The 22,017-nt window shown below is 40.9% G+C and overlaps 2 protein-coding genes across 4 annotated transcripts; one reads left to right on the top strand and one right to left on the bottom strand.

Annotated features, from left to right (window-relative positions):
* Positions 1-6,024: 6,024 nt before the first annotated feature.
* arel1 (apoptosis resistant E3 ubiquitin protein ligase 1) lies at positions 6,025-18,684 on the bottom strand. Of its 3 annotated transcripts, none has more exons than XM_038728022.1 (22): positions 18,623-18,684; positions 17,464-17,691; positions 16,878-17,046; positions 15,207-15,427; positions 13,763-13,834; positions 13,236-13,462; positions 12,813-13,050; positions 12,530-12,699; positions 12,139-12,319; positions 11,748-11,992; positions 11,549-11,626; positions 11,317-11,458; positions 11,097-11,218; positions 10,889-10,964; positions 10,584-10,693; positions 10,294-10,473; positions 9,872-9,997; positions 9,268-9,397; positions 9,103-9,161; positions 8,929-9,018; positions 8,661-8,836; positions 6,025-8,136 (listed from the first exon to the last, which is right to left on the bottom strand). In XM_038728022.1, the coding sequence occupies exons 2-22, from the start codon at positions 17,609-17,611 to the stop codon at positions 8,034-8,036; spliced, it is 3,063 nt and encodes a 1,020-aa protein (XP_038583950.1). In that variant the 5' UTR covers positions 17,612-17,691; positions 18,623-18,684; the 3' UTR covers positions 6,025-8,033. The 3 variants fall into 3 exon arrangements, with proteins under 3 accessions (XP_038583950.1, XP_038583949.1, XP_038583951.1); XM_038728021.1 differs by lacking the exon at positions 18,623-18,684 and adding an exon at positions 18,277-18,492; XM_038728023.1 differs by lacking the exon at positions 18,623-18,684 and having other exon boundaries at positions 17,464-18,255.
* fcf1 (FCF1 rRNA-processing protein) lies at positions 18,651-21,758 on the top strand. Its single transcript, XM_038728026.1, has 8 exons — positions 18,651-18,788; positions 19,352-19,416; positions 19,603-19,674; positions 19,761-19,909; positions 20,016-20,088; positions 20,181-20,268; positions 21,246-21,340; positions 21,499-21,758. The coding sequence occupies exons 1-8, from the start codon at positions 18,786-18,788 to the stop codon at positions 21,545-21,547; spliced, it is 594 nt and encodes a 197-aa protein (XP_038583954.1). The 5' UTR covers positions 18,651-18,785; the 3' UTR covers positions 21,548-21,758.
* The last annotated feature ends 259 nt before the right edge of the window (positions 21,759-22,017 follow it).

The following is a 22,017-nucleotide window of genomic DNA, read 5'->3' as shown; positions in this document are numbered from 1 at the left end:
CCGGCAGAGATTGCCGCAGTGGACAGGAACATGCTTCCCCTCGATCAGCACTTTCCAGTAGGTGTGCTGTACCTCTCTTTTCTTTTATCCACATCTCTAATTCACTGGCTCCTGGCAGTTCCCCTTGAGTAAATTTAACAGTAAGTAGTGTAGGTGTGCAGTGCCAACCTTTCACACCGGCATCTCTGAGCCAAGCTAAATGTGTGCAAGTGCAAAATCCTATTAACATCTTGTCTTTGATGCTGCTGTCAAACTGTTTTTTTCCCTAAGATTTGACTTCACAGCACACGGGTGAAGGTGAGATGTGGCTCTGCACTGTAAACACACTGCAAGTTGGTCATTGCTGATCTGTACACAAAGAGGGATGGCACATGTGCAGGCCAGATGTGGCTACTATTGTTGTGGTTGCGCGGTTGTGGTCAGTGAAACCCATTTAAAACCTCGTCCTCTGACTGGAGAAAGTATGAATGAATGAATTCCCCTCAGAGTCGACAAACTCTACAATGACTTTTAGCTCAAAAGATGACTAAAAACTGTGGAACTTCCATTTTGTTGTGATGTGGCCCAAACCACAGACCAACCACGGTGGTTCATTCACAAATATTGAGCCTTGGGTACTGTGGAATACTCCAGGTCCAGCAATTTATTAGGTTCAGGGAGGAGGGTAACTTAGAAACATTGGGCTTGTGAAGAAACTCGTTAAATCTAATACAAACACAGTTTGTACTGTTAATCTAGAAGGGCTGGATTGGTAATCTGGCATACCGGCGAATTCCCGATTTGCTGACCCATCTTTGGGCCGGTGTAACGTAAATTATTTTACATATAATTTTCTATAGTGACACTGGGCTGGCCCAATCACATCTCTTACTGGCCCCCACCCCATCTGCTGCGTTGCGAACCAAAAAATAATAATCTTCAAACGGCTGCCACCAAATGCGCGAAAATAACCGATAGGCTATGTTTGCTGCCGGGGCTGCAGGAGCTTCAACATCAGCTGCTGTACCCTGCTAGTGCAGGCACAGGCACCCGAAGGAGTAAAAGAGCTGTGGTGGCCCCTGCCAGGCAGAGGAGGAGGCGTGTGATTGCGAAGCAGAGTGACAAAGTGACGCAGGGCCGAGGGAGAGAAAGAGCAGGAGGAGAGTGGAGGTGAAGCGGTAAGCATGAAGTAGCTCAACCTGTAGGGAGGGAGCTGGGAGGGAGGCTCATTCACACTGGGGACGCTGGGGAGATGGAGCCACCACTTTTTGAAAGCATTTGTTAAAAATGTTCTGAAAAATGGCTTGTGTTACGGATACCGGGCAGCGGCAGCCATAGGCAACTATATGTGTCCTGAAATACAGGAAAAATGGTGAGAAAGAGAGACGTGATGTTTCCTCGCTGAAATCTCCGCAATTATTCAGGGTAAAACAGTGGAGCCTGCGCTCTTGATCATGGTCCCTGAGGGTAAACCACAGTCTCACACTGCCACCTACTGCTGGGAGGCTGCTACAGCAGGCCAACCATTCACACTTTTAAGCCATTTTATTTGTTTTAAACCACATAAAATACAGACATCACCTTAGATGATTTGACATCATAAAATCAAATACAAATACATTAACAAATAAAAATGCTATGAGAAAGGTTTATTTGCACAATAAGAAAACCTGCAACCTCTGTGTTGTCCAAAAAAAGTAATTTGAGCAAAAAATTATATTAAGCTACTGATTACTGCATTATTTTTTATTATATTTTTATATTCTGAATTGTAACCTGCCACCTGAATCTTCTGCTTCTGCTTCCCTTTATAAAAATAAAGACATTTCCACATAAATTGGTGCAGAAAATGTCTCCAGAATGCAGGAAATTAAGTGTTTAATGCTGGAGGACCCCCAGATCCCCCTATCAAATATTTCATCTATAAATATTTTTTTCTAAATAGCAGGTCTATTAAAATATATTCTTGCCTTATAGTTATAGACATCAATCTTGTGCAAATCTTACGTCTCGTGTTTTATCACACCCCTAATCTGACCTCCTAAATGGATCCATGGTGTATTGGTGAGCGGTGTCTGACCGCTTTTGGTGGGTCGCCTCGGCCAAAAATGCCAAGGCCAATTTTGTGTCCCAGTCCAGCCCTGAATCTATGGATACACTCTTACATTTAAGGTTTCTATCCAAGATGATACTCATCACCATCTACCCTCCAAAGGTCTTTGCTAAGTATTCTTAATAACTGTTAATAAATGTGTGCATCACAACGTACTACATCCTGGCTCAGTCCATGCAGATGTACAGTATGGCCAAATATCACCTCTTGGTTGAGCGGGATTTGCTTGGAGACAGATCCTGGTCTGGTGAGGAGTTACAGCTTTTAGGATCAACCCAGTGACATGGAGCTCTTTACTGGCTTGCAGTGGCTGTGGTTGGAAAGAAGGCCAATGCCAGGCTCATTACTGGCCAGTGCCAACCACCCTCCCATCTGTGGGAGTTAGGATTCATGGCAGTGACTTTGGTGCTGACCTTGTGACCCTATGCTAGGGCTATACAGCTTTTCATCACATCAGAAGAATGTGTTATAAAGCACACATGGTTTAGGAACTGTATGAAGAAAGAATTTTACATGCATGTGCAATAAAAAGGACAATTTGACATGATGAAGTTTATAGGCAGACAGGCCGAGCAAGACTATGAGTCCATGCTAGCAGCTCTGTGAGGCTGTACATGTTCATATTTAGCAAGCATAATATTCACCATATTTGCCATCTTAGTTAAGCATGTTAGCATGCTAATTAGCACTAAACACAAAGTACAGCCAAGGTTGATGGCAATGTCATTAGTTTTGCCAAACAAAAGCATTAGACAAGTTGATGAAGCATTTCGCATAAAAATCATGATGGTGCTAAAGTAATTGAAATTGATTAAGCTTCATCCTCTGGGGACAATGAATGTTTGTACAAAATGTGGTTCCACAATGTTGAGGTATTTCAGAGGATAAGTGAAAACTTGCCGTGCTGGTAGTGCTACAGGAAACATCAGGGAATCACCAAAGTCAGTGGGAGTCACCCTCTGGGGAGTGGGGATCAAAATGCTCAACCGACAAACTTACACTTTACACTTTTATATGGACATCAGGATGAATCCCATTTCACAGCATATTCATACCTGCTATTGTGACAACCACACTGACAATGAGGGTGAAGTGGCATGGTTGTGTTTGTCAGAGTTGGACAGTCTACATTAGTCTACATTAGAGAGTTGGACAGTCTACATTAGTCTACATTAATTTCTACATTAGAAATTTAAAGACTGAAATGTTTGCCGACACTCTAAATGTAATACAGCTGCACATCCCAGCAGGACAACTAACCCCATGAATCAATAGCCTCTCTCCAACATCATATATAACATAGACAGCCATCAACCGAGGGACACTTAATCTCCATGCTAGCAGTTTTCCAAGACCGCTTGCGGCTGTAAGCTTCTGCTTGACTCTGACCTCAGCTGTACGCATGGACACTTATATCATTTTCAAAACAAAACATGTGTTGGCAATCCTGTTTCTGATAGAGGAATGTATTTTAATGAGGCCTTTTCATCTGTGTGTGGCCGCTTTTACGTGTTGTTCAGTGTGGACTCGCAGCATCCCAGCTCGGGTGTTGAGAGCCAGGTCTCAGCACTTAAATCACAGAGGCTTGATAGGAGCAACAGAGAATCTGTGAAATATCAAGAGATGGGGGGAGAAATCCCTTTAATCAGCAGCAGTATACCATCCATACATTCCTTTGCTGCAGTTAGTTGCCAGACCATTGTCATCACTACAATGTGCATTTCTCACAGCCGTTTTCCACATAATCCTCAACCATGTCGATTGCAGAACCACACTGTCACCAGTCATAAAGGGAGCCAGTTAAGACCCTGACAGGGCAATTGCAGAAGGCATAGCTGAGGCCGAAATTCTACCCAAAAAGCCAAATAGTCAAAGTCATTTAAGTAGTCAGCCATTGTGAAAGGAGCATGAGAACTCTTCATTGTAGAGGAGGACTTAGCATGCTCACACACATGCACGATGTGTTTGGAGTGAGGCCTGACGAACCTTTTGCATGTAACATGAAGTCAGTACACCATACAGTGAAGGGGTAAACTTCCCGAGAACTGCATTCCAGGCCTTTCTGCTGGAGCGATGTCCTTCTACAATCCTGATTAAGATTGGCCTCTAAATCGGCCCAGTCATCACAGATGATGAATACCTGCAGCCAATCCAGTTGGCAGTTAATCAGTGGCGTCCAATCAGGTAATGAGGACTTGCATGTTGGAATGGGAAGCAGACAACCCCACGGCTGTTTAGCAGGAAAGAGGGAGAGCGGTCATGTTCAAAAGATACTTAAGGCGTGCCACATTTATGCTGTCTGCCCCGTGAAGATCACTGTCTGCGGACAATTATCTTTGAACAGAGAAACTGATGGACATCTCCTCAGAGGCAGGGTGTCTGACTCAGAGATGGGAAATGAGGCACTGCATTTTTGATTATGTAAATTCTTCGGTTGAGGAGAACCACCCATAAATTGACTCCCCGTGGAACTTGGCAACCCTAAACCCCAAAACCGAGCTGCAGTCAGATCTGGAGATGTTTATGGAATAGTACAAGGAAAATTTGTCAGAAAACATGTTTTCCCAGGAAATTAGGATCATCAGATGCATTTACAAAAATGCACAGCATTGTTGCTGAGCGATCTCCCACCGGTTCTCTGGGGAAGGACAACTGTTCCATCGTGGTACATTAGTCTTAGTGCGCGCCAGAGGATGACTGTCTGATTTGTGGTCCCTCTTTAGCAAGCATTCCTGGGGGAAATTTGAGAGAGACCATTATGCAAATCCACAGGTGCATGCCAAGACCAAATAACTGGACTCCTGCCTCCAAGTACTTCAAGATGCCTTTCTGCCTGCTCCTGATAGTGTTCGGACCACAGTGTGAGGAGACACGCCAGGAACATGTGGGTGTAGCTTGGAGGGCCATTTCCACAGCCTTCAAGCAAAGCAGTTAAAAAATGACTTTTACGCAAGAGTCCATTATCAGAGACTGCATGACTCAGGAAACAACACACAGGCGTGCAAGAGTGTAGTCCTATCATATCTTGTGCTGATATGGCTGTCAGTTATGCCACCATGTATCTCCATATAGTGAAAGGGAACCCGTGTTTTCTAGTTCGGTATCATCACACTCCATACACAACAGAGCTCTCAAAAGACTGATTTCTTTACAACTTCAACTAACGTGAAACCAGCAGGTTTAAATGAACTTAAACCTTTTTTGAAGTATGTTTTGTATGTGCGTGGGGAAAATGAGAAATATCTATAATGGAGAGTATTCAGTCTGTACTGCTCTCCGTTTTCAAGACTGCAAGTGTTCAGGAAAGCTCCTCATCATATACTGCTGCTGAGCAGTCTCGAGGGATGACAGCAGAAGCAGAGTGTATCCTTGATTCATGTCACATGTAGAGCCACTGCCCCCTTGTGTCTAAAACATGCATTCTGCTGGCCAAGAATAGGTCTAATTTATACAAAAGGACAGTTTAGCTGACTTCTTTTATGTGTTAATGGTTACAAAATAGTCAGTTAATAACTAATTGTAAATCATTTGGATTTCCAAAACCATTCACCTTCTCTGCAACAAGTGCCACTATCCCACCTCCTAAAATAAGTCTGATATTACATTGATATTTTTATGCCACAAACCCTTTAACTGAAGTCTTTATCCCATGTACTCAGAAAGTAGTGCTACCAGTGAAGAGATGTTACCAGATATACATTTCTTTCTGTTCTTAATGTCAAGTAAATGTAAAAACATTGATCCTAATTATGTTGAGAACACTTTTGGTCCCCTTTCAAAGTACTCTTCGCAAATGTTGGACAGTTTAGGAAACACGGATCTGTATATTTAGCACCGCACGCCATCCAAATCCAGCTTTGAAAGTATAAAAAGGCTGTGTGATCACACTGCTTAACACAATCCAAATATGATGCACAAAAAGTAAGATATGGTTATAAGAATTTAGTCCATCAATTTTATTCCCATAAACAAAGGGCCTGCAGTGCAGAGGATCTCAAACATTCGTCAGCAGAGGCTTGCCATTAAAAATAAAGGAAAAAAGTACCCCAGCATCAAAATCATAGCAAATATTTCACAATATCTACATTTCTAAAAGTCACACTCAGGCCATCTAACCCAGAAAAAATCCAAACATAAAATAGAGTAGTAGATGCTCATGAAAAGCAAAACATTAAACAAGAACATAAAAGTACAGGAGAGACCTCCAAATTAGTTTATGATGGTCATATCTAACAGAATAGGTACATATGTAATGCTTAAATTACCTTTACTTCTGAAAAATATGAAATCAGCCATTGGTGCTGAAAGCACACCTTAATGAAACATTTTCAAAAGCACTTTTAACATTTTCACTGTACATCAGGTCAACATTGCACAACCCAAACAAATGCATTAACCCTCTTAACACTGTAAAAGGCCAGCTAAAGAACAATACTCATCAAAATCCCAAGCCGACGGTGTATTGGCTCGGGTGAATTAGTGCAATTAATAATTGCATCCAGAGTGCTCTGTCGGGAACAGGAACGTATTCAAATAAAAATATTACTTTTCTTCGGAAGAATCAATCATTAACGTTTTCTTCTTGCTTCGGAGTCTACATATGAATTTTCCTAAATGCATGTGAACAGGAAAGCAAAAAGAGAAAACAACTGTTGGCTCAGGATATTGAGAGTAGTGACAGCATTCTCTCCACTGATATAATGCTTTACTGAGGATGTGTGATAATATGGCTAGGTTCATGTTGTACAGTCAGGACTGGAAGAAGACAAGTATGAACAAACTGTATGTGTATGTGTATGCTTTACTGTACATGTGCTTGAACACACATACACCTGTGTCAGTGGATGCAAAGGTGGCACAGGAGATTCTGAGGTAAACCCATGAAAGGCTGTAAATTAAAGAGTTAAAAAGGATACAGCATATATAACAAAATGTTTGTTTGTTTGTTATATATAATCTCCCAAACATCCATCCAACCAAACACTCACATCCACAGTGACCCTTGCATGTACAAGTAGAAATGTCACAATATACCTATTAGCTATTACTGTCGATAATCCTCTCACCTATGCACCTCTCTGGATACAATCAGAGGCAAAGGACATGAATAAGGCAGGTTATAAAACATAACAAAAACATTTACCGCTCCAGACAAACATATTTTCAACAGTATGGGTCAACACAAATATTTTTTCCAAGACGCAATAAGTTAAAAACATGTATAAACAATAGAAATTACTTGGCTTCTTTTAAAACCCATTCATTTCTGAAACAACAAAAGCTTATTATAGAACTTATATAAACTCTCAAACCATGAAACGTGCAACAATGAAGAAATCCCTTCTTCTTAAATGTCAAATCAAAAAGATGAAAACCTACGTATACACACTAATATGTACAAGTATTGAAATAAAAGAGTGATATATATTTACATACACACATCAGTCCCTGATCGATTAAGGCCAAAATGCTGTAGATGCACGCATCACCCGTCTCACATGTAGGCTGCTGTTGCACTTAAGTGTTCCTCAGTTTGAAAAATGCAAAAGAAGCAGTTATACTGTAATGCTCAAGGCCTTTGCTCTAGCATCATATCTTTCAAACATATAAAACTAAGCAAACTTTAGCATTAAGAAATAAGCCAAAACCTCACCTTTTTCACCAGTTCGTAGTTTCCGTTGTGTTTTTTTGTTTTTTTACAAAAGTGAGATATTTTATGTACATACAGTAGCACTAGAGTTCATACGATTGAGTCCCAGCTTCCTTCAGGGACTAAGTGCTATGCCCTCTCATCCTGAGAGAGTATTTATAGGGAGTCTGGGTGATTCTGCTGAGAAACCAGATGTTAAATTATAGATAAATGCAGTGAACTGGTGCACTGGAGTGGGCAGTTCTGGTCTCCTCTTGTACAAGTGGATCCACAGTGCTAGTGATAGGAGGGTCAGAGCATGCCGAAGCCTTCGCTGCCCTCACTGATGGCCAGCTTCAACATCTTGTGCAGCTCCTCATAGGAGTCGTATGTAGGGAGGCACAGCTGGTTGAAACTAGACAGAAAAGAGGACCACAGAGAGTCAAGCTAATGTTTAGATCCTGTTAAAGCAATTTGACATTATTTGGGAATTAGGGCTGGCCTGAATGTCATCTTTTGAGCTTCGAAGCTTTGGTGGTAATTAAGAGTGAATAATCGTAGCTTCATTTAGTCTTCCTTTTGATGTGAACTGGAGCGTTACGTTCACTGCTGTGCCCTGTGGGCAGGCGCACAAAAAAAAAAAGAACCTCAATATTCGAATCTCAAAATTGAAAATCGAATGTGAATATTCGGGTCCAGCCCTATTGGCAATATTATCATCTTTTGACATTCATGCAATAAGGTTGAAATTGAAATTAAAGCACTTGTATACAAAATATATACACACACATTATATACAAAATGCTACATGTGATTGAAACACATAGTGGATAATGCCTGGTGGTGGACCGACCAATTAACAGACTAAAATTAAAATGGCCATCCCCAAATTCTCAAGTCTCCTCCTTTAAGTATATCTGCCTGTGTTTTCCGACTCACCACGTGTGTGCAGTTGGCAGGGTGCTGTGTGTCGGGGCGGCAATGATCTGGAAGGAGGGGCAAAGGGTGTTGAATCCTCCAGGGGGGAGCTGAGAGGAGCCGGTGGTGAACTGCAGCAGGCGAGCCAACTCCTCCTGGGTGAAACTGGACACCACGGCCCAGAACCACTTCATCACCTATGGCAACAGGAAAATGAACACGCTCAGACATTTTTCATCAATGGCCTGCTGCTGGAAGAAAACAGACACAGAGAATTTCCATGACATACTTTCTCTCGGAAGTGCCATGATCCTCCGACAATCACAGCATGGGCCTTGAAGTCCTGCACGTTTATATCACCGGTGCCACACATCAACAGCTGGAGAGATTAAAAGGAAAGACTTAGAATTACCCAGTGGCGTTTTAAACATCATCAACATTTTATTATAAACACCACACATACCTCCAACTCATTCTCATCAAATATGGCCAGCAGGTTTTCTGGAACCAGTTCATTCAAACCTGCAATTGATCAGGAAATTACACTAATTACATGCACATTACCGGAGATCTCAAATGAGAGGAGTTGGCAAAAATTGTCAGACTGCAGCTGTGCTTGTTTCCTTACCTTTCAGGAAGTGTTCCACCTCATCTCTCACCTGACTGGCCAGTCTGTACTGGGCCAGCAGGTTGAGATAATGCATCTTGTTTTCATTGGTAACTGCAATCTGAGCTCCCCCTGATATCAGCTCCACCACCTGCCAGGGAACATGTGGCAGGATGTAAAAGTCAGACAAAATACAAATTAAAAAAAAAAAAAAAAAAAAACAGTGAAACAACAGAAGACAAGGAAAAGTTTAAAATCTTATTGTGTTGGACTCAAAGTAGAAGCTAAAAGTGCGTGTTTGGCCGTAACACATTAGTATAAATGTTTGGGAAATTAATCTATAACTAAAAAATATCTGTTTGGAGCAATACTTAAAGAAGTAGGAAGAAGTGGGCTGAACTCTGTTTCAAGGAGGAGTTATTGTGCGTTTTTTTAAAACTGAGCAGCAAAGTTCAAAACTCCATTTGTCCACCTTTATGTAAACTTAACACTAACACTCTTTAAGAAAAATTAGATGCCTGCCAAACAACCAATAAGGTTTCTTTTGTTTGGTTTATTGCTCCTATGTCCTGTGAAATGACATCAGGGATAAAAGGGGATGTTCCTTTCCAACGTGTTGCCTCACCTTCTCCAGCTGTCCGGACTTGCTGTACTTCTCCTCGGCAAACACCAGGTCCATTTCACTCACGTCATTGTTTAGGATGAAGCAGACTTTAGTTTTGTAGAACTCCTGGTCATCTGTCTCAAAGTACTGCGTGTGGAAAATAAAAGGAAAACACAGGGAATATGACGTTTTTAAAATAAACACAGCACTTCATCTTCTCGGTGGAAGGATAAAAAGATGATTGGGGCGGCTTTAGTTCTCGGCTTTGAAATCTTAGGAAGTTGGATAAACAGTAAAACATGCTGGCTAGTTCTCCATGAAATAAAGAATGCCAAGAAACAAATCAGGTTTCTTGGCTTTCACGAGAATGTCAACGTGATGAGACAGACCAGCTGACATCAGGACGTAAACAATCAAAACATGACCTGTACTTTGTTCCATACCTTGTAGTTCATCCTGAGGCCAATGATCTGGGCCAAGAAGGAACGTGTAAAGCGAGCTCTGACCAGCTGTTTGTAGGCCCCACCCAGAGCAGACTCATACAGGCACTTCCCTACGATGCGACCTGCAAACTCATACATCTTTAGACGCAGGTGGGGTGGGCGGTCAGCGTTTGGGTGCACCTGGAAAATGAAGATGAATGTGGTTATTTTTTTAAAAACTGCATGTAGTTTAAGAGGGCAATAAGCATCCGTTAGGGGTTCTAAACATGGAGTTAAAAAACAGAACTTACAAGGCCCTGGTTGTTGTCACTGAAGCGGGTGAACAGCTGGTTGGAGGTGTCAAAGAGGGTCTTACAAATCAACTCAAACCACTCCCTGCGAGGTCCTCCCCAGTCCAGAGCTGCAGAGCAATGCCGAAGGTTTTAGCAGAGTGCTCACATTAATGAATTAATGTGTCTGTGACTTTCATTAGGATGTCAATTAAGACATTTTTGTTAAAGTGCATGCTCTGAATCAGAAAAATAATTTTAAACATAACACACACACTGAAGACACCTTTGAATCTGAATAAGTTATATTCAGATGTTTTGTTTACCTTCCTCGTCCTGAAACACGACCTCAAAGTTCTTACTCCAGTCTGACACAGAGAAGTTCCTTGTAGCCTTCAGAGACTGAGCAACAGCAACAAGTAAGAGAGTTAAAATTATCACTGGGCTGGGGCACATGACTGCTATGATTACATGTCTATTTTCAAAGTGCACAGCTTATGAAACGGCTTTATGATACAGTAAAGAGACACTCACTGAATCTAGAATTGTGTGTCGGGTGATTTTTAGGCAGGTCTTGGTGCGAGGTCTCTTGGAGTGGATGTGCCTGAGTTCACGCTGAAAGAAGTTCACCTTGTCTTGGAACGTTTCAGAGCCACCTGTGGACAATACCATCAAATTACTGCTACAGTCTCCACAAAAGACAGTGCTGACTGCGTGCAGCTCAGGGGCAAAAATGATCAGACTGAAAACAAACCAATGTTCTTGTGCAGGAAGCGAATGAAGGTGGCGGCCATGATGTTCCTGTCTTTGCAGCTGAGCTCCACGGGAGGCTGTATCCCATCATCCACCACTAGAGTTAAGTACTTGTGAACTGGGTCAGGACCATAATAGGTAAACTGATGAGAGAGCAGAAGTGTCCAGTGAGCTTGTTAAACCAAATGAAAGTGGCCCATTCGCCAGGGTTTTCTGACATCAGTTCTGCTTACCTTTGTTCCTGGACATACTCGAAAGGTGAAAAGGCGCCACGGAATAATTTTCAGGTAGAACTCCTTCACGGATAATTGCTGTTTGACATAAAAGTCCAAGTCATCTCACATTAACGCACGTTGAGTTCTCCCCTCTTAAATACATACTAGAAGAAAAATCATACTAATTAAACCTAACCATTACATGCTGGCTGCTTACCTTTGGCGATATGTAACAGTAGACCTTTTTTGGTTTCTTGACCTTCTCAGGTTGTCCCTCCACAGGAGAGTCATGCTCATCCTCCTCTTCTCCCATGGAGGGCCTCCGCTGAGGAACCAGCAAAGAGGAGGCTGGTAACTGCCACGAGGAAGTGCTGTAGTTCCCATTGCTGTAAAGGTACGCCTCAAAGTAGATACTTATGCCTGGAGTGGACACATTCTTCTCCACACAGGACTTCTCATTCTCTGCAATATGCAATGAAAATATGAGTATTAGCCTTTGAAAACACAGCTACCTAGACTGATGGAACAGCAACAAATCTCCTTAATGGTTTCTGGGCACAATTATACTATAGCAGTATATTTTTATTCTGAATGTAAAGGCTGCTCACCAGTGAGAACAATAATGTCAAATTCCCCGTTACTGAGCGGCTGGTCCTTGTAGGAGATTCGGGCCCTGAAACAGCCGGTCTTCCTCAGGGTCAGCCTCAGCAGAACCTGGCACTGCTGCTTGTTGAGTGAAACTGACTTACTGTAATACTCCTCCAGACTGTCATCATCCACTGTGCCCAGCTGGAAGAAGAGGGAAACTAAAATGAATCCCAGCTTAGACTTTTGGAAATGACTGGAAAGAACCTGTTCAGCTGTGCTGTAAAAACTAGTGATTGTGCACTTGGGAACAGAGGGGTGAAAAGAAATGCTGGCATTTTTACAGTCATAATCAAGAAACACATCTTCAAATTACAGTATAATGGATAACAGAAATGGGGTTTGTTGCCTTACAGAGTGCACATGGACGCTGTAGTTGGCTTCGTCGGTGAGAGATGTGGAGTTACTGGTGGGGTTTCCATACTCGTCTCTGGGCTCAATCTGCAAAGTGTGCTGCTGGCCATTTGTTAGCACCAAGGTGGAGAAATGGTAGGCTATCTTGGTTTTGGATGGGACAACGGTACCTGAAGGGAACAAAAGAACAGAAAAATATTCAAGCAGCAAAACAAACTTGTCAAATCAATGATCACACACAGCAAAATACAGGCTCGATCTAAAACACATGCAGTAGTATTACCTGGCTGAAATATCTTGTAATAAGGGCTGTAGGCCACATTGAGGCCACCCAGCTTGACAGCAACCTCATAGCGTCCGGCCTTTCGCACTGTGAAGGCCACTTTGACTACATTTGACTCTGGCTCTTGCAGAACCTCCTGTGTAACAGGGATGTCCAGAGCCAATTCAATATGGGTGATGTTGACCCTCAGTCCCACAGGTCGATGGGCCGGGAAAGGCTGGCCATTCTTATAAAACAGCTGGGAAGACAGAAGTACATTTAAGTATCATTTAATATAGAGATTTCATTTCTGAACACAGCTTTGCTACCAAATATTCTTGAAACTGCTGCATGAGCATAAGCCACTTGTAAGAATGTCAATCAGAATAGAAACAAGAAGTACAATACAACTTCAGCTTCAACACATTGTGAATTAATTATCACCTGGACTCTGAAGCTCATAGTCTGCCCCACTTCCTGCGGTTCCTTCCAATCCCAAGACACCTTGCAGGAACGTGGGTCCAGGTAATTCCCCCGGACATAGTCGTAGATGCTGCGGTCACCGCGTCGCCCTGGATCCTCATTCTGCAGGAAGCTGACTACTCTCGCTGCAAGCTCACAGAGGAACTTGATGGTAAAGACAAACGCTATGATGGAAACAGTAATTCCACCTGCCACAAGAGGGGAAGAAGCACATGTGACAAGTTGAATATGTACGCAAGGTATTTATTTGGTTTTGAAATAAGTTGATTCACTTCTAAAAAAGAGCAAAGATTCAAGTTTGACATAGGTTTCTGGGACAAATCCTTGGACTACACAAATACTACAAAGCAATCTGTAGAACCGGTAGTACCACATCTCGGTTAGAGTATATGCTTAAAGGAGGAGTAAGAATGAGTCACGTAGTAGGACTTGCAAGGCCAGCCAAATCAGCCCAAACCACAATCCATAAGAGCTCACACAGGACTCACCAATCACGTAAAACATGAGGTCCCTTATCAAGAAGCACAGCGCCACAGTACAGCCAAATATGAGAGCTCCCGCTGAAAAGACAAGTGGACATAGTACCAATGAATAATTAAAACACACACTGCCCTGAGCCTGCAGGATACCTTTTGATGGCTGTACTTACTTTTCATTTTAAGATATTGTTTTAGGATTACAAACCCCCAGGCTGGACATCGGTGCCGCTATATTCTACACCGTGTCCCATCAAATGAACAAACACTAAAAAATGGTTTGATGTAAGTAGTATCCAATGTAACATTTTTCCCCCCCACTGGCCCTCTGCCCAGAAAAAATGTTTCTTCTTATAACATTTTAATATACACTTTATTATTTTAATTCATGCGTGTAAAGGCTTTTTCAGACAGGAGACACTCCGATTGTGTACTCCTTAGATCCGCTGGGTCGCAGTGCACTCCTTGGTCAACAAACAGGCAGACAAGCACTCTGCCAGGTGCATCATGGGTAGTGTTCCTGTGCACTACTGTATCCCTGCCGCTACAACTGTATTTTCTTTACAGGCTATAGGACACATTTAAAGATATCTTCTACAAATGAATGATAGAGTATATAACAAAATAATATAGTTAGGCGTCAAAGAGTAGTGCTCCAGCTGTGTAAAATTATTTGATTATTTTAATAAAAAAGAGGAAGCAGTGAAGGTCATTGTCGTCACACCCTACGACCTCAAAGAAACGGTTATATCATTCAAGAATCTCATGTCTACTGATGCGCTGTGCGTCGTGTAGAGAAAAAGTTCAACACAAATCAGCTCTGGCAGTGGGCGGGCATGTGCGCTAGATGAGCACAACCACGACAGTTTCACGGGATTGCGCCTGCTTGTCGCTCCTTGTCGCACCTCCCTTCCTATTCTCTGGCCTCTCATTGAAAATTAATTACTAGACGTGTTCAATCGTTTCCTGTCTGAAAAAGCCATCAGACAAACAACAGTTGCCTTTGGAGACAGCGTAGGACGTAGGCCATTGCCTATGTGGACCATGGATGTAAGCAGCTAGTTTTGACTTTTGGTTCAAGTTGAAAACCAGACCCTTGGCAGAAATTCGAGGGTTATGGTTGCGCATCAGGAATGCTATAATGTAACAACATGTATTTTTTTATATTATCCTACATTTATCTTCAATTGGACTGAATACTTTGTTTTTATTAGAGAGAAAACGACAAACAGATGTACACAGAGATGAAACAACACCGGGCTTCTACATTACAACACATAAGTTGCATTCAAATGATCTGTGACTGCTGCAATAACACCATTTGTGAAAACACTAAGCAACAGTGCAATCCATCTTATGTTTACATCTCATATTTAAATGCCTCTTAATACTCTGCAGCCATGGAAAACAACCCAAATTACAACCATTCTAAAGCAGAAAATGATCAGAATCTCACCAATTGACCACTTCTCATTCAGACGCCTCCCCGCAAGGCTGTGCACCAGCCGGATCTCGTAGTCCTGGTCACGACTCCCCCTGGATGTCTGGAGGATCTTGATGCCTGTAGATAACTTTATGTAGTCCTCGTAGTAGTAGCCCCAGGCAGCAAGAGACAGCTGCAGCTGACTGTCAAACTGAGATAGGTCATCCAGATTCATACAACCCAACGTCTTCAGACTGCAGTGGAAAACACAAGTGAAAGTTTATGAAGTAGATAGTTCACAGGAATGCTAAATGGCTTTAAAAGTACAGCTTAATAGAAATGCAACCCTACCATGATACAAGGTGCAAGTCCATGACTATTGAGCAACACTGCTGCGTCACTGCGCATTACAGGTTGTCCCACACACAGAACAAACGCTAGTTTTTGTGAAACTCTGAGTAACCTCGATCTTATCAGCTTATCTCTTTAGTTAAGTCAACGGGGAGTATTGAGATTGTGTGGCATGTAGCATACATTGCGTCTTTGTCTGTTAACACCAGGAACATGCTTGTGCAATTGTGCTGCAATGAATACCTTTCATAGTGTTATGATCATGGCTGAAATTGCGGTAGCATACATTGTTATCTAAATAATTATTGAAATAAGATGAAAATCTTCTGGCAGGATTATTATCGTGGCTAAAAAACAGAAAGTTCATTAGTTTTTAAAAAACAAACACTATGACTTTGTACAGAAAAATGAACATGCTACTTTACCCAATCATCAATTTTCCCTGACAACAAGATATTTTTGAATAAAGCTGAAATAGTAAAAGCAGTTCACAGTGAGTGGCGTGGTTTATTATCTACCTTGTGTTTGCAATCATTTACTGTGATATGAAAGAAAAAAAAGAAAAAGTCCTCTGTATCTTGTTTATATCAGAAGGTTATGTGGGTTTGCAACTTCCCCATTTACAGTAAATATCTTTAGCCAACAAACAAATGCAAATATAATCTTATCTTACTACATAGACACCGAGTCGAAGATCTGCCAAAATTATGGGACTAATAAAGGTTTAAAGTCCTGTCAATCAAATAGCAATAGAGGCTAGCATAGCGTGGCAGTCATGACCTTCAGAAATGTGACACTGTGTCCCATTAGAAATGTCAAGACAGTTTTCCTGAAAGACATGGTAACTAACATGACTATGTGTTGGAGAAACAGAAATGACCTTTAAAAACATTATAATTGATTTTCCTTAAACTGAGACAGAGCAAACAGGCAACATTTTGATAAAGCAACTACATATCATAGCCAGTTTTGTTTGTACACCCAACACACATACTCAAACATCTGCATTGCTGCAGGGTCTCACACAAACAGTCTCTAAAGAATACTTTTTACTGCAGTGACCCTCTGAAACACTGCAGCTTACAGATCTCAGTGTCAGCAAACTCAGCTAGCTATGAATGGAGAGGGGGCCCTCAAGTGGACATAAATAAATATAGCCTGTGTTAATCAGCATAAAACACGGCCATAGCCACATTAAAAGACCAAAAAAAAAAAAAAAAAAACTATGCCGGGGAAAAAAATAATCTACATTTATGACATGCCAACAAGTAAAGGTTTCTGAAAACAGAGAGCTGCTCACGACTGTTTAACAATTTGGTGTAAATATTAAAGTTAAGACCTTTCATTACTTACGTATGGTAATAATGCTCCAGGTTCTGGGAGCAAAGCCACTCCTGGAAAGCAAAGTCTCGGAGCAGCTGGATGTGGGCCTCTGCAATTTCTCTCCAGCGCTGCTGTTCCTTCACCACCTCTTCCAGACGACTCAGTACACTCAGACTCAGTTCTTCCAGAGTCTGTACATCTGGATGACACATGAACAACACCTAAAAATCCACAATCACATACTGGCCAACAAATCAGCATCAGCAAGACCCCAGCTTAAATGGTCATTAAAGTCTAGTTTAATCAGTATTTAAGCCTGTGCTGATTGTCCATGCATGCCATATGCATCTCATAAGCCTGAATATTAAGGGTTCAAAACCAAAAAATAACCAGAGTCAGAGAAATAAGCAACACAATCTCCTTGCATTAAACGTGGTAAGTCTAGTTAGATGTGACACAATCAAAGGTATTTCTGCAAAAGCTTTGCAAGGTGCTGGGAAAGCTCAGGTCACTTAAGCTAAACCTGCTTACTTCATCCTGGATTAGATCATAAATCAAACTTCTAAGCTGTAATGGTCAGGTAAATCTCAAATTAATATGACTGTAGCCCACTGACCTTCAAACAAGTGCCTGTATTGAGAGAGGCGATGTCGTTGCAGCCATTCCACAATTTGACTTTCTTTCCCTTTCTTCCAGCGCACTTCCCAGAAGAAGATCCACAACACTGAGCAGAAGAGGAAAGTCAAGAAGAAGCGGCGGTCCATCAGACCATCTTTCAGCCTTCACCCAGACCCCTCCGTGCTCAAAGGAAAACGGTCACTCACCAGGGGGCTAGTCAAGTCTCCTACAATTTAAGACAAAACTGCTTAGGTTCAAAACAGCTACACCAAATTACAGAACAAAAGTTTTCAACAAATGGATTCTAATGAGGAACACCCGGCAAACTATTATCTAGCCTGGCATCTTCCAAATAAACTGCTCTGCCAAGAAAGCATGAATATTTAATGTTAAGTGTCACCTTGGAAAAGTGTTGGCTGATGGGAGAACAACATTACATGTAATCCACAGTACTGAAATATGCATGAACAACTTGGCTAAAGAATGGTCAAAACACTTTTAGCCAATCCTCTTTTTTTGCCAGGAAAAGCAATCGAAGTCAACCAGGTCAATTAACGTAACAGTCTAATTAGCGTTAACGTTACACTCCAACAACAACAGTCCAGATGATGGTGATGCTGCTGATAATGATAAACTATCTAACATTACACGTGCTAGCTCAGGTGAAAAATGTTTCCAAATGTCATCCGCTTCCACGGTTAGAAACAGCTAACTAAATAACTTATTCAAAAAGTTGCTTGGTGAGCGTTAAAAAACAGAAAACCCCGCGAGCGATACATAACCAGTCTAACCGCAATATCATCCATTTTACCTGGTCTATTGACAGGAGCCCAAGGTAAAGCTGGAGGCTAACGTTACTGTTAACGACTCTCAACCGTTGTACCGACGGCTAAGTGCTACTGTAGCATCAGTTGACTAGTGAACAACTGCAACAAAGCTAACAGCTAGCCGAGTTAGCCAACATTGTCAGCGTAATTTCAGAAAGCCCGTCGCAAACCCAGGGCGGTTATCAAGATTCACAGCACAATACGTATCAAGATTCACAGCACAATACGTTCATAACACGCCTCTTGCAATAGCACAGCTCCACAAAGCAAACATGCAACTGTAAAAAAACAAAAAAGGTCCTTAATCTAGGCTAATAAACACTGGACTACCTTCGTCTGTCAGGCATTAACGTTAGCTCTGCAACCGGAAAATGCGCAGAAAAGGTGTCGAGTTTTGATTACGTCACTAGTTAACGCGTCGATATCTACAGTCTATGGTCGGTACACGAGGGCAAGGAGTTCCACTTGAGATCTGTCCTCTCAAATTTAAAGCATGGTATGTAAGCTCTAGCTATGTAACAGTTACACAATGACCGTCTTAATAATTGTAGTTCGTCTGTATGCTATTTTGTATATAATTAGAACTTGAAGCCTTTTTGTCAGGCAAAGGCACAGAGCTAACTTAGCTAGCTTAGCGCCTAAACGTTAACGCAGCTACACTAAAATCATCAGCTGCTGAACGGGATATTCATCTAAATACATAACTAACATTTACAATCTCAAGGTCTTTGTCACAGTATTTTTAAAGTTCGACTGACGGTTGTCTCCCTAAAATGTTGCGACCATAATTGTAGCCTGAGTTAGGTTTTCAGTGTTTGTTTTTTAAATACTGTACATTGTTTCCTATCTAAAAAAAAACAGCTTAAATAATAACAGTAAGGTTTTGTTTTACTATAAATCAACGTCCTGTGAGTCGGTTTTAATCAATATGGAGATTATGTTGTGAGGTAAACTGAAATCCTCCACTAACACCACTTTAATAATGTGTACTCCTGCTGTAAACCAATTGGTTGTGAAATCTTGGTTCTAACCAAGTGTGTTTTAACTTGTTCAATGTAGGGGAAGCAGAAAACAAGGAAGTTTGCTGCCATGAAGAGAATGATTAATCTGAAAGATCGAAGAATGTGAGTTTTAATAATTGCTTTCTGTTTTCTATCTTAGGTCACCCTGGTTTAACTGTCTTATTCGTTAGCTGTGTTTGTATTGTTCCAGCTAATTCTCTCAAACACATTTAACAAAACAAAGCTGTCGTAGTTATATGGGCATCTTAAAGATCTGTGCAAGAACTAACTATTTTGTTTGTTTTGTAGCAAAGAGAAAGACCGTGCTAAAGATAAAGAGAAAAAGAAGAAAGATCCCTCAGAGCTTAAGGAGAGAGAAGTGTAAGTTGGCCACACAAACACTTCAGTTGGATGCTGACTTGTGGTAGATGGCTCCTTAATTTGATTTCTTTTCATGTTTTATGCAGGTCAAAGCACCCATCGTGCCTGTTCTTCCAGTACAATACTCAGCTTGGTCCACCGTACCACATTCTAGTCGACACCAATTTCATCAACTTCTCCATCAAGGCCAAACTGGACATTGTTCAATCTATGATGGATTGCCTGTATGCAAAATGTAAGTACTAATTATTAATGAGGATAATAACCTTTTTTTTATTTAAATATGTGTTTCACAATGTTACAATTTAATATTTTCTTTTCTGCAATTTCATTCAATCCAGGTATTCCACAGATCACAGACTGTGTGATGGCTGAGATTGAAAAGCTTGGAATGAAGTACAGAGTCGCACTCAGGTAGAAGTTGCTGAATACAAATGGCACTGGGGGCATGCAGCTATTCTTTTTCTTCCTAAGTTATTTTTGAATTACATTTTTTGTTTTTGCAGAATAGCAAAGGATCCAAGGTTTGAGCGCCTGCCGTGCTCGCACAAGGGAACATATGCCGATGACTGTTTAGTCCAACGAGTAACACAGGTAAGATGCTTTAATGTACAGTTATTTTTATACATACATGTAACAGAATGTCAGTGTTCACTTCATGATGAACAGACAATGTTGAGCAAAATACATTTTTGCCTGTTATGGCAGGAAAGGTTTAGGTGTAAATGATAACATTTACAATGACTGCATTCGATTAAGTGAGCTAGTTTCAGGGTCCTGGTATTGTGCATGCTGGCTCACTGTCATAGCCTACTTGGACACTTGATGGAACTGAGAAAAATAAATTCATCTATGCCTTTCCTTCTGCGACAAGTCAAAATGTCTGCTGTGAAAAAAGGTCTATAGCATGCATTGTGAGAGAGGGACAGCAGATGGAAATTCGCTAGTAGCTAATCTGGTACAATAAATTTCTTGTCCTTATGTGAAATGTATGTTGTTGTTGTTTTTTGTTTTTTTAACAAAGTAGGTATACAGACGTGCATTGTAAAAACTGTCCCTATAGCAATATAGTTTTTACATGTTTCTCCATAAATCTCCTGAAAACATATTTTCATACAAACAGAGGTTGTCCAGAAATGTGTTGAGACACATGCACACAATTGTAAAAATAATAAAGTTAAACCAAAGGGATTGTAAAAATAAATTGGTACAAAATCTAGAGAACTAACAGTTACTTAGATTTGTATTTGCAACACATTAACCTCAGACAGCTAGTAAAATAACTAGCTTGATTAGCAGTAAACTGCAAAAAAAAATAAAAAAATTAACAAATCAAATATCAGCAATCACAAAACAGCTGCAATAAATAGTACTTGCGTATATACTGAACCAACAAGGACATTTGGATAGTAGTAGATCAGAAATGCTTGTTAATATTTGCTCAGTCACAGTGGTAACAAAAGGCTGGATGTAACAATGTCAGTTAAACTTGCACTTTAAAAATCTGCCAGTTGTGGTTGCTACTAGCAACATAACAATAGTGGGTAAATGTATGACATTTATTTCCACAGCACAAGTGTTACATCCTGGCCACTGTGGACAGAGATCTAAAGAGAAGGGTGAGGAAGATTCCTGGGGTTCCCATCATGTATATCTCAAACCACAGGTAACACTTATAAATTTAGTTTTTATGTTTGTTTTTTTTGTGTTTGTGTTTTTTTGCCTAAACTTATATTCTGGACTCAGCTTCATCAAAAGCACAGTATGAAGAATAGGAGAATCATATTGAGAGATGTTGAACTTTCTTCTGTTCTTGTCATACAGGTACAATATTGAACGGATGCCTGATGACTATGGTGCTCCAAGGTTTTAATATTTCTACAAAAGAACTAGACCTGTAAATAGACTGAAGTTTCCTGTTGAATATTATTTTCCTTTTATGTATATCATAAATATTGTGAGGTTTTGAAGTTTGATTAGGTGAGGATGCGGTGTGTGTGTGTGTGTGTGTGTTTTGATCCAACTGCTAATTACTTTGAGTTTTGTTATTTTTGTTACACGAATAAATTAATTGTTGCAACACATGTCTTAAGTCTCCAGTTTTTCCCAACACCCCAAATGTGTAGAGGCGTGTTTGCTGTATAGAGCTGTTAACTTTATTATGGGGAAGATAAACTAAATACATTCTAGGTTCATATTTTACACATTTGTTGATGGCTTCTTAATAATCCTATTTTTAGGTCTTTAATTACAGTGGAAATGTGTTTTATTGCTTGCTGCTACAATGCTGTTAAGTGACCTGTATAATAGAAAACGTAGGGAAGAGGTCAATGTAAATGTTAG

Source organism: Micropterus salmoides, unplaced genomic scaffold (genome assembly GCF_014851395.1).
Source record: "Micropterus salmoides isolate LMB-PRFRI ecotype aquatic unplaced genomic scaffold, ASM1485139v1 Ms_hic_scaffold_19, whole genome shotgun sequence".
NCBI lineage: Eukaryota > Metazoa > Chordata > Actinopteri > Centrarchiformes > Centrarchidae > Micropterus > Micropterus salmoides.
The sequence above is the reverse complement of the archived record's forward strand: the minus strand, read 5'-3'. Positions and strand labels throughout refer to the sequence as shown.

Excerpts from the sequence above, each read along its gene's own strand:
- arel1 (XM_038728022.1), bottom strand. The coding sequence starts at position 17,611 with ATGGACCGCCGCTTCTTCTTGACTTTCCTCTTCTGCTCAGTGTTGTGG. Across the intron at positions 12,700-12,812 it reads TTACAAGATATTTCAGCCAG|GTACCGTTGTCCCATCCAAA; the intron begins GTAATACTACTG and ends TGTTCCCTTCAG. Across the intron at positions 10,965-11,096 it reads GACACACAATTCTAGATTCA|TCTCTGAAGGCTACAAGGAA; the intron begins GTGAGTGTCTCT and ends GCTGTTGCTCAG.
- fcf1 (XM_038728026.1), top strand. Across the intron at positions 19,675-19,760 it reads GAGCTTAAGGAGAGAGAAGT|GTCAAAGCACCCATCGTGCC; the intron begins GTAAGTTGGCCA and ends TGTTTTATGCAG. Across the intron at positions 19,910-20,015 it reads GGATTGCCTGTATGCAAAAT|GTATTCCACAGATCACAGAC; the intron begins GTAAGTACTAAT and ends CATTCAATCCAG.